This window comes from Carlito syrichta, unplaced genomic scaffold (assembly GCF_000164805.1).
Source record: "Carlito syrichta isolate Samal-C Ts95f unplaced genomic scaffold, Tarsius_syrichta-2.0.1 Scaffold153554, whole genome shotgun sequence".
Classification (NCBI taxonomy): Eukaryota; Metazoa; Chordata; class Mammalia; order Primates; family Tarsiidae; genus Carlito; species Carlito syrichta.
This window is the reverse complement of record NW_007097650.1, coordinates 10,489-21,978: the sequence shown is the minus strand read 5'-3', so window position 1 is coordinate 21,978 and position 11,490 is coordinate 10,489. Positions and strand designations below refer to the sequence as shown.

At 56.4% G+C, this 11,490-nt stretch overlaps 1 protein-coding gene across 1 annotated transcript in view; it reads right to left on the bottom strand.

Annotated features, from left to right (window-relative positions):
- PRKCSH (protein kinase C substrate 80K-H) overlaps positions 1-11,490 on the bottom strand; it is a 15,207-nt gene that overhangs the window by 2,122 nt on the left and 1,595 nt on the right. Inside the window, exons 6-11 of the mRNA XM_021708874.1 lie at positions 9,956-10,073; positions 8,472-8,601; positions 1,409-1,493; positions 1,160-1,238; positions 549-635; positions 76-250 (exon numbers count right to left, since the gene is read on the bottom strand). Coding sequence (XP_021564549.1) covers positions 76-250; positions 549-635; positions 1,160-1,238; positions 1,409-1,493; positions 8,472-8,601; positions 9,956-10,073 — 674 coding nt within the window. The remainder of the gene's footprint in view (positions 1-75; positions 251-548; positions 636-1,159; positions 1,239-1,408; positions 1,494-8,471; positions 8,602-9,955; positions 10,074-11,490) is intronic.

Below are 11,490 nucleotides of genomic sequence, written 5' to 3'. Positions count from 1 at the left end.
GGGGCCTCCTGGGGGAGGGGCAGAGTCAGCGAGCAGCCCCTCCCCACCCTCTGTCCCCACTTATCCTCCAAACACACACCTTGGGCTGCTCCCCCTGCACCTCGGAATCATCTTCCTCCTCCTCCTCCTCTTCAGCTTCCTCTTCCTCCTCCTCCTCCTCCTCCATGGGTGGCGAGGGCACCAGGGGCTGCTCCTCCTTGGGCTCTGTCAAGTCTGGGGCAGAGGGCGCTGGCGGATCTGTGGGCAGCGCCTGGTGGATGAGCGGGATGGTCGGTGCTGTGGACTCGGGGGTCTGTCTGTTCCCACCCCTTGAGCTTGGTCCACAAGTCGCAACCATAGCCTAAGGGGTGTGGCCTGGGTGTCTCCACCCCTCCTGAGGGGCCAGCAGGGAAAGATGGACAGCTGGAGCGGGGGGGGGGGACCTCCGCCGGGGTGCTTGGGCCACCCAGCTGGCCAGGCTGGCCGAGTGCCAGGGCTGAAGGCAGCTCCTTTGTGAAACAGTGGGGGCGGGTGGGGGCAGGACCGTATCCCTCCCCCTGCAGACTCACCTCAGACCGATACTTGTCCCTGATGGCGGCCCAGACGCGGTCGAAGAAGGAGGGAGCGTCCGTCTGCGCATCACCCCCAAGGAGGGCCTGTTGTGTTGGGAGCGGCGTCAGGATCGGGGCCCCCATGTCCTCCCACCCCTTCACCATCCACCCCAGGCACTCGGGCTGTGGTGCCAGGCGCGGGCGGGCCGGGCCCTGAGTCCTCATGATCAGGCCAGGGTCATGCGGGGGCCACACAGGCCTGTGAGAAGCCAGAGGGGACGCAGGCTGGAGACCAGGGGAGAAACTGAGACAGAGTCAGGTGGAGCCTGAGGGGGGACAATAGGCAGGGCTGAGCAGAAGGCTGGGAGCAGGACCTGGGCAGGTGAGGAGAGGCATCAGATGCACACGCTGGAGGGGACAGGGGGACACAGGGTGGAGCAGACACAGGGACAAAGGCTTTATCCTGGGCCCCACCCGGCGGGGAGATGCAGCCCTGGGCAGCTGGCATCTGGGCTCACACTCACCAGGGAGGCATCATGGGGCAGGCAGGAGCCCTCCCCAGTCCCCTTTGCCCCAGGGCCGCCCTGGACAATGGCCCTAGAAGTCGCAGGCCAAAGGCAGCTGGGTACCTGGGCTTCCGCCTCTGACAGCGTTCCGTCCCCATCCGTGTCCAGCTCCGGGTGGGTCTGCAGCTCGGCCACTGAGACCCTGTGGGACAGCAGAGCAGGCAGGCGGGATGAGGTCCGCCACACCATGGGGCCTGCCCACTCTGCCTGCCAGGGCCCGCCCTGAAAATGCTTCAGGCCCTCAGGGGAGAAGGGCTCTGGCTGGTTTCCCAAGTCGCGGTGGGGAAAGGGACCGCGGACCAGGACACTCACGTCCCATCCATGTCATCGTCCAGCTCCTGGAAGGCATCGGCTGCCAGCTCCTGCTCCCTCTGGGCCTTGGAGGCGGCCAGCTGCTCTGTGGAGGGCCCGCTCCGTCACCTTGTGGCCTGCCCACCGGCTCCCCCAAAACGGCCACCCTCAATGCCCCACAGGACCCCTCGCCGCTCACCACCAAGTGCCTGCTGTGTGCCCGACCCCACACTGACACACAGCTGGGGAAGAGATGACAGGGGTCCTGTACTCTGCGGGGGAAGGACGGACGAGAAACAAGATGCCTGGCTGAAGCCCAGCCCAGGGGGCTGCTGGGAGGAACAGGGACAGGGAGAAGGCAGAGTGGGGGGAGGGCAGGGCATGTGGGGGGAGCGGGCCGAGGACCCCCCCGGCGTGGGGAGGGCGGGACGTGCGCAGAGGAGTGTAGGCCCCACCTGGGGCCACGGCGGGACGAGGGTGGAAGTCGAGGAAGAGGCAGAGAGGAGCCAACTCTGGAAGATTCTCAGGGCAGCTGATGGGCTTGCAGACAGGTCAGGTGTGGGGGCAGGGCAGAGAGAGAAGACCCTGACTCCTTCCGTTTGAACAACTAGGGCCTGGCAGAGGCAACTGGGGGGCAAGTCTGGGGGGTGGGCGAGGCTTCAGGCCCAAGGACAGTCCGGGAGGAGGGGCCGGCCACACGGAGGGACTGAGATGCAGCTGCATCTGTTCCAACAGTCCCTCTTTTGCCTCTCACATCTCCACCCAGCCCGGGTGGAGGAAAAGGCAGCCACAGCTGTGGCTCCAGTGATTAAGCACCTACTGTATACTAGGCTTCAGCTTGTTCCTCTAAAAACAAGATAATAACAACAGCTGGTACTTCTTCTGCAGAGCCTTGGGGCACCCCGGGAGATTCCACAGTGTCCCAGCAGACCCGGCTGACACGGTCCCTGTCAGCGATGAGGGCCTCAGGGGTCCCCGAGGCTCAGGCTGGTGAAGGCAGCCAATGAGGGGAGCAGTCAAGGCCCAAGCCAGGCTGGCTGCCCCCAGATGCCCCACTCAGCCCTGCCCCTCTGGGAATCTGGTCCAAATGTACTGCTGTCCTCTGATTCTGCACCTCCAAAGGGCAACGGGCCCCGAGTCTGCCCAGACCCACCTGAAAGGAAGCTTGCTGCCACCTGAAAGGAAGCTTGCTGCAGCAAAGAGGCAGGCAAAGCCCAGACGATTGAGTACAGTTTCTTTTGGGGGTTTTTTTTTTTGTTGTTGTTGTTGGAGGCAGAGTCTTGCTATGTTGCCCAGGTCTGTCTTGAACTGGCCTCAAGCATCCTCCTGCCTCGGTCTCTCAAAATGCTTGGATTACAAGTGTGAACCATCATGCTGGGCCTGAATTCACTTTCTTTTCTTTTTTTTTTAGTTGGAGTCTCACTCTGTTGCCCAGACTGGAGTGCAGTGGCCGCTCCCTGCCACTGCAGCCTCGACCTGCTTGGGCTCTGGCGATCCTTCCGCCTCAGCCTTCCAGGTAGCTGGAACTACAGGCACACACTACCACGCCCGGCTAATTTTTGATTTATTGTAGAGATGGGGTCTCACCAAGTTGTCCAGGCGGGTCTCGAACCCGCGGGCTCAGGCAATTCACTCAGCTCAGCTTCCCAAGGCACGGGATTATAGGCTGAGCCACCGAGCCCAGCTCTGAATTCATTTTCTAAAGCATGGCCTGGGAGAGGATCATTTGAGTCCAGGTCAAGGCTGCAGTGAGCTATGATTGTGTCACTATTCCAGCCTGGGTGTCAGAGGGAGACCCCGCCTCCAAATAAATAAATAAATAATGGCCTGGAAAAAAAAGCACCAGGAGGTCGAGGCTACAGTGAGCTGTGACTGTGCCACTATTCCAGCCTGGGTGTTGGAGGGAGACCCCAACTCTAAACAAACAACCAAACAAATAAGTAAATAAATAAATAAATCATGGCCTAGAATAATAGAAGGGGGAAAAAAATCTGTCACAAAAGGCCAAACTCCATATGTAAAAAGTGCCTAGAAATAATGAAAACAAATATCAAAAACCTGATAGAAAAAATAGTATCCTGGTTAAATAAATCCTGCCAAAGTCATAAAAGGGAATCCACACCACTGTTAAAAGGAGGTCCTGCCACAAGCTACAACCCAGATGAAGCTCAAAAATGCTATGCTGATGAAGAAAGTCAGACACAAAAGGCCACACACATACTGTAGGATTCTACGTTCACGAAATGTCCAAGATAGGCAAATCCACAGACGGAAAGCGGATTAATGGCTGTCAGAGGAGTGATTGCTAATGGGGACAGGTTCTCTTTTGGGGTGATGGAATGTTCTGGAACTAGACGGTGGTTGTACAACACTGTGGATGTACTTAACGCCATTGAACTGTTTGCCAGCCTGGGCAACAAGAGTGAGACGCCAACTCAAAAAAAAAAAAAAAAAAAAAAGGTTAAGTGGCTAGAAGAAATAAGTTCTCTGTTCTATGCTGCCGCAGAATGACTATAGTTAACAACACACTGTAGTTTTAAATAGCGAGGAAGACGCTGAATGTTCCCAACACAAATGAGGAATGGCAAATTTTGTGTCATATATTTCACTATAATTTAAAAAATGAAGCTGGTGCAATACCTCACATCTGCAATCCAGCACTTTGGGACTACAACAAATAAGAGAATTTGTGGGGCATGGTGGCGTGTGCCTCTGGTTCCAGCTACTTGGAAGGCTGAGGCAGAAGCATCTCGCCTGAGTCCAGCAGGTCGAGGCTCAAGCAATCCTCCCACCTCAGTCTCCCACGCAGCTGAGACTGTGGTGTGAGCCATCATGCCTCGTTTGAATTTCTTTTAAATCAGTGGAAACTAGGAAAAGCAAAAAGGGAGATTCCTAGCCTTCTCTCAAGCTTAAGAGACACCTCACATCCCTCATACCCCTGATGAACTGGCACTGTCCTTCAAAGTCTGAGTTGGGGGATCCTGTGCTGTGCCCAACTGTAAAACAGGAGTCAGGACATGGGGAACAAGGGTAATCATGACTTGCAGCTCTGCCCTTTCAGTAATCACCCCCCACTGTTTATGGTTACCCCTCCCCCATATTTCTGAGGGCAGCTGGCCATCCTTACAGTCAGGTCTTAGGACCTAGAAGCCAAGCCCAGCTCTTGCTGACCAGTCAGAGCATTCACTGTAATCCCTGGCTGCAGACTGGCTTGTGGATAGCCGTGTGACCTGGGATGAGCCAGTGGGAGGGGAGCCTGCCCTGGGATCTGTGCTGGGGGGCAGGAAAGCAGTGCTCTCTCCTCACTGGGGCTGCTGAGCTGCAAAAGCCTGGCTGCCAGTGGTTACGCTGGCACAGGTGGGCACAAGCCCCAGAGGAGGAGACAGAGCCAGAGGTGGGAGGAAGAGACAGAGCTAGAGGTAGGGGGAGGACTTCTGCCATTTGGAAACCCTGGGTCCTGCTGGCCCGGAAACTTTTTATGACAAGGATTCAAGCTGGGGTTTAGTCCCCTGCGATGAGCCCTCAACTTTAGAAGGAAGCTGGAAGTCTTGCGGGGGAGGGCTGTGGCCTCCGAGGGGCTAAGGCACAGCAGCCAGAATGGCTGGTCCGATAATAGCACAGGGCAGCAGGTCAGGGCAGTGGGAACGGCCAAGGCAAAGGTCTTGGGGCAATGGCAATGAGATCGATGGGGTGAGGGGACAGGGCATGGGGGCAGGGCATCAAAACAAGGGCATCCCTACCAAGGCTGCTGGTTGTCAGCATGACCCCACAGAGGGAGGCCAGAAAGGGGCCCCGACTGAGGAAGGGACACAGGTGACACGCAGGGCCTGCAATCAGAGATCTAGTGCCAACCCAGCTCTACTGTGAGGCTCTGGGCAAGCCAGTGACCTCTCTGGCCTCGGCTCCCTCATCTGTGGAATGGGACTCTCTGGGTGCACCTCACGGGGTAGAAAGCAATGGGGTGACTGACATAAAACAAACTCTGGGTGAAGATCAATACTGGAGAAACTACCCTTGCCTTCGCGGGGGCAGAGGGTTCGCTGTTCTGAGCATCAACTCTTCTGTCACATCCCAGAGCAGCCACAGACATGATGCCACAGAGGGCCCTGACTATGTGTCAGTGAAACTCCGTGTGTGAAAACAAGCCATGGTGGATCTGGCCTGCAGGCTGCGGTTGGCCTGTGCACCACAGTCTGCCACTGCCTGGTCTCTATGTTTAGTTCTGATAGCCTTGGGTGACTGGTCAGCACTGAGGAGGGAGGGAGGCTCAGGGGAGCAAAGGGGGCAGCCTGGTAAGTCCAGGGTCCCTGTGGGACATGCAGGTGCTTTTGGGGGCAGCAGGATTTTCAGGTAGGGGCCCAAGGCAGGGAGATGACAGAGGTCAGGGGCCCAGTCCAGAAGAGTCCGCAGGGTCGTGGGCCTGCTGAGCAGACGGAGAAGAGTCCCGACCACAGGCAGTGAAAGCAGGGGACCAGCCTCCCCAGGCAGGGGCCCAGCCTCCCCAGGCAGGGGCTTCCACCAAGGAGGCAGAGCAAAGGCTCGGATTTCAGAAAGGGACCCGGGGCACCAGGGCCTCGGAAGCCAGAACGAGGCAGTTCAGGAAGCCAACCTCCACCAGAAGGAAGAGACAGGGCTGCCTGGACTTGCAGCAGGAAGGGTGCTGGTGACGGTGACCTTGCGGGAAGCTCAGGGACCACGGAGGGCGGGGGTCCAGGAAACGCAGCAGCCCCTTCCCTGGGGAGGCTGGAAAGAGTGGCAAGGGCACCACAGGGGCAGGTGGGGACTGGCGCCGGCTTTTGGGGCTGCAGAAGCCTGGGGGTGCTCCCGGGCAGGAGAGCGTGCCAGCAGGGGGTAACCACAGGTCTGTAGGGCGGGGGGCAGTGGAAACTGGGGTCTGGGACAGGAAGCGGCCTCTGCTGAGGAGGGGGAAGGGAGTCTCTGCAGGTGCTCTCAGTGGGCCTACTGAGACTCTGCGCGGAAGCCTCACTATTCGGTGGGCCGGGGAACATGCCGACCCAGAGTGGGGAGGTGGGGGGACACCCTCAGTGTGCCCGCAAGTCACACCCAAGACCCCCTGCCTCTCTCCCCACCACGGTCGCCCACAGCCACCCACCTCCTCACCAGCCTGGACCAGTACACTCAGCTCTTCCCCCGTTTCCCGGCTCTCAGTCTTAGGCCAGTAGCCAGAAGAGCCCGCAAACCCCCAACCCACGTGTGTCCCTCCTCTGCTCAGAACCCTCCGTGGCTTCCACCTCACTAGGCGTGAGAGCCCATTCCTGCCTGTGGCCTCTGAGGTCCTGAATGACCCAATCCACAAGCACCCTGCCCTTGTCTCCACAGATTCCCTACTTTCTCCAGCCATGTGGCCTTTTTCCTGCTCCTTGGAAGCAGACACTAAGCCTTCTCAGGGCCTTTGCACCTGTTCCCTCTGCAGGGAGGGGCTGTGTCTGCCCAGGGCAATGCTGTGCCGCTGGCATCTGTAGTGCATTTATGAGAAGAACTACTGAACACCTTGTTACGAGAACAGGCTGAGCCAGTTGGGGCAAGGGAGATGGAGAATGTGGCAGATGCCCAAAGACGGAGGTCAACAGCGTTGCCTTGGTGAGGGAGCTGCCCTGGTTTCTGACAGCCTCCCAGTTCCTTGTGCCCAGCTCTGTGGTAGGGGACCACGCTTCCACATCATCACAGCAACACTCTGTCCTCTAACTCGTTTGCTGTGGTTTCCGCCTACCACCCCATTCTATCCTGCTTCCACGGATCTCCAGTAATGGCAGCACAGCTCACCAAAAGCCAAATGCCAGACAGAGCATAAAAAAAATCATCTTCTTAAAAATCAGCAAAGAGCCGGGCTCGATGGCTCAGCATAAAAAAAATCATCTTCTTAAAAATCAGCAAAGAGCCGGGCTCGATGGCTCAGCATAAAAAAAATCATCTTCTTAAAAATCAGCAAAGAGCCGGGCTCAATGGCTCAGCCTGTAATCCTGCTGAGGCTGAGGTGAGTGGATTGCCTGAGTCCGCGGGTTCGAGACCCGCCTGGGCAGCGAGACCTCATCTCTACAATAAAATCAAAAAATTAGCCGGGTGTGATAGCGCGCGCCTGTAATTCTTGCTACTCGGAAGGCTGAGGCGGAAGGATCACCGGAGCCCAGCAGGTCGAGGCTGCGGTGGCCGGGAGCAGCCACTGCACTCCAGTCTGGGTGACAGAGTGAGACTATGACTCAAAAAAAAAAAAAAAAAAAAATCAGCAAAGACTGCCGGGCTCGGTGGCTCAGCCTGTAATCCCGCACTTTGAGAGGCTGAGGTGAGTGGATTGCCTGAGTCCACGGGTTTGAGACCCACCTGGGCAGCGAGACCTCATCTCTACAATAAATCAAAAAATCAGCCGGGCGTGGTAGCGCATGCCTGTAATTCCGGCTACTCGGAAGGCTGAGGCGGAAGGATCGCCGGAACCCAGCAGGTCGAGGCTGCGGTGGCCGGGAGCGGCCACTGCACTCCAGTCTGGGTGACAGAGTGAGACTCCAACTAAAAAAAAAAAAAAAAAAAAAAAATCAGCAAAGACAACAGAAACTGTCAGGGCTGAACTCAGGAAGGTAACAGCACACAGAAGCCACTTTTCCCTAATGTACTTTGCCAATCCTGGCCAGTTTGGATGTCTGTTTTGATAAGACCTTGTGGGGTAAGGGGATCAAAGTCTAGGGTGGGGGGAGCTAACAGGCAATGCCCCCGACAACCCCAAGGGGCTACCCCTCAGTGGCAGGCTGGATCGCACACTGCGAGGCTGGAGAAATCTTAAACCCCGAGTTTGGATTCAAGGGATCCCTGGACAGCAGTGTTCCCGGACCCCTGACAGAAATTAAAGGAGATTCTCCCTGGAGAAGACCCTCTATTCCTAGGCTGCAAATTACTCCTGTAAATAATTTCTACACATGATGACCAGCACATAGTCAAAGATAACTAGACACATAAGGAACAGAGGTACCATGATCAAAATCAGCTGAAACTGACAGCAGCTAATGAGTAAGAGACACCCAGGCCACCTCCTATCCAGGAGTAGAGGCGAGGGCTCTGGCCACCCACGACATACCTTCCCACAGCTTCTGGTGCTGCTCTTTGGCCTCTTTCTCCGGCTTCTCGGCTTCCTCCTTCACCGTTCGCAGCATGTCCACCTGGTCTTCCAGAGACTTCTTTCCAGCCTGCAGCTCAAGGAGCTTTTTCTGGGTGGGCAGAAGGAAAGAAACCAGTTCTCCTCTCCTCTGACTGCCATCTCCTGACCTCTACTCCACAGGGAAACCGGAGTCCTTCCAAAGCACACACCTCAGTGGGCCTTGCCCTTGCTGGGGTTCCCCTTGGTCCTCTAGAGACAAGCCCCAAAGCCTTAGTACAACCCACAAGGCCTCAAGTCATCAGACCCCCGCTGCTTTCCCACTACTTTGAGGACCCAACTGCCCTGACAACACTCAGACCCTCAAACACTCTTCTGCCTCTACTTCTTCAAACACAGCCCAGAACACTCTCCCTGGCTAACTCCAAATTACCCTACAGATTTGTTTGGTTAGAGGCTGCCCCCTCCAGGAAGACTTCCCTGTTTCCTGCCCTAAGACAGAGAGGGAAGGGGACCAGGCAAGAGCTTCCTTCAAGTCTCACAGCCTCAGATTTCCCTTCACCCAGCAGTTCTGGGGGCTACCTTCTGTCTGTCCCTCTCACTGGACCATGAGCCCCTTAAGGCTGATCTGGATCTGGTTCTGGCCTCATCTCCGATGCCTGGCACATCCTGGGCCTCTGTGGATGTTTCAAGAAAGAACAAGTACACTGGGCTGGCTCTGGTCTGAGGATGGGGCCCTGAACTGTAGGGCTTTAGCCCAAGCTCCCATGGGACTACTTTCCTCCCAAGACACTGGAAAACACCTTGGCCTGGCCTCCTGCCAGGATCCTTCTCCCACCCCAGGAAGGCAAAGGTCACTTGGAGTTTACCTATCACATAGCTCCCACAGAGCCTCCTGAATTGAGGGACCTCACTAGACATGGAGGGGGAAAGACCTGGAGCCTTCCTTAGGCAGGGAAACAGAGCTGGAGCCCTCAGTGGATTGAACAGCAACAGTGCTGGGGACTCCAACCCATTACACAGGGGGTGGTGGGTAAGGAGAGACACACGCCTAGGGATCCCCAGGGCCCACCCTACGGAACTAATCCAGGCACTGCTGACATCTTGTAGAGTGCTCCCTCCAGAACTGGGGAGTCACACGGTCATTAGCCATGTTGCAGAAAACGAACCCACAGAACCGGGATGCAGAGAAGACCTCCTCCTGCCCCCAGGAGGCAGCAGAGCCCCTCCTAGGCCAATCCAGTCTGATGTGAGGCCCTGATGGACACCTAAATCGACTGCCCCCACCAGGGATTGCCTTAGCTGGCAACTAAGCACCCAGCCCACCAATGAGAAGGCCAGGAGCAGGGAGGCAGTGAGCTGCCTCGGATGCTACCAGTCAGGGCAGGGTGAGCCCCATGCCAACCTTCCCATCCTGTCCTCGAAGCCTCCAGGCCCAGAGCGCCCTGATCGGCCCCAGGCCTTACCTGCTTCTCCTCCCGGGCTTTCTTCCAGTCCTCGATGAGGATCTTCTTCAGGCGGAAGCCCTCCCGTGTGACCTCTGCCATCTGCTGCAGGGACTCTCTCTCCTTACGGCCCTTCTCTCTGGGGTGCAGGGGACACAGGCACTGCCATGGGCACTCAGGGCCCACCAGGCCTGCCTCATGCCAAGGAAGGGCCCACGCCAACTGCCCACGCCCCCCCCAACCATGTGGGAAAGATAAGACAGTAAGCTGGGCACGGTGGTTCACACTTGTGGTCCCAGCACTTAGGGAGGTGGAAGCGAGAAAAATGCCTAAGCTCAGGGGTTCGAGACCAGCCTGAGCAACATGGCAAGACCTTGTTTCTACAATAAGTCAAAAAATTAGGGAGGTGTGGTGGCGCATGCCTGTGGTTCCAGCTACTTGGAAGGCTGAGGCGGAAGGATCGCCAGAGCCCAGTAGGTCGAGGCTGCGGTGGCTGGGAGCGGCCACTGCACTCCAGTCTGGGTGACAGAGTGAGACTCCAAGTCAAAAAAAAAGAGACAGTAAACCCCTCTCCCAGCCCCCAGGCTCTCTTGACCTCAGCACCCTTCATCCCTGGCCTCAGGAGGAGGGCCAGTGGGCAGGGTGTGCCCACCTCAGGTCAGAGAAGGGATCAGGGAGTGCTGGGAGCCAGACGGTTCTCAAGAGACAAAGGAGAGAAAAGAAACATATCACAGACTCCCAGACAAAAAGGCAAACCAGTCAGGAAGAGTGCTGTGCTCCATCCACCCCTACTCAAAAGACTGGAAATCTGGAGCGTTTACACAAATAGCAGGACTTGCAGCTTCTCTGAGAAACTAGAACTAGGCGCAGTAGCTCACACCCGTCATTCCAACACTTTGGGAGGCTGAAGCAGGAGGACTGTTTGAGCCCAGGAGTTAGAGTCCAGCCTGAGCAACATAGCGAGACCTCATCTCTACAAAAAATTAAAAAAATAACGAAGTGTGATGGCACATGCCTATAGTCCCAGCTATTTGGGAGGCTGAGCAGGAGGATCCCTTGAACCCAGGAGTTCACAGTTACAGTGAACTATGATCATACCATTGCACTCCAGCCTGGGTAACAGAGCGAGACCCTGTCTCTAAAAAATTTAAAAAAAAAATCCATACTGCCAAAAATTGACAGAACAGCCGTTCCTCTAGATGCAACAATCCCCACCACTCCCTACTGCCTCACACTCAGCCAGCTTCTGTTGTTGAAATTACCTGCCTGTGGGTGATTACATTTTCAAGTCCCACTGCCAAGTGTGGCAACTAAAAGTTTAGAGTCAGAAGTGAGATGACCTGGGTTGGAGTTCTGGCTCTGCTATTCCCTAGCTAGTGACTCTGGAAAAGTTCTTTTCCTTTCTAAACTTGAGGTTTCTCTTTTGTTGAAGACAGAAACAATTGCACCTGCTTTCAGACTAGAGGGCAAACCAGTGGTCAGGGTTCACAGGTGCCTGCATGGAATGAATGCCAATACACAAAAGCAAAAAGGAGAGTGGGCCCGATTCACCCGGG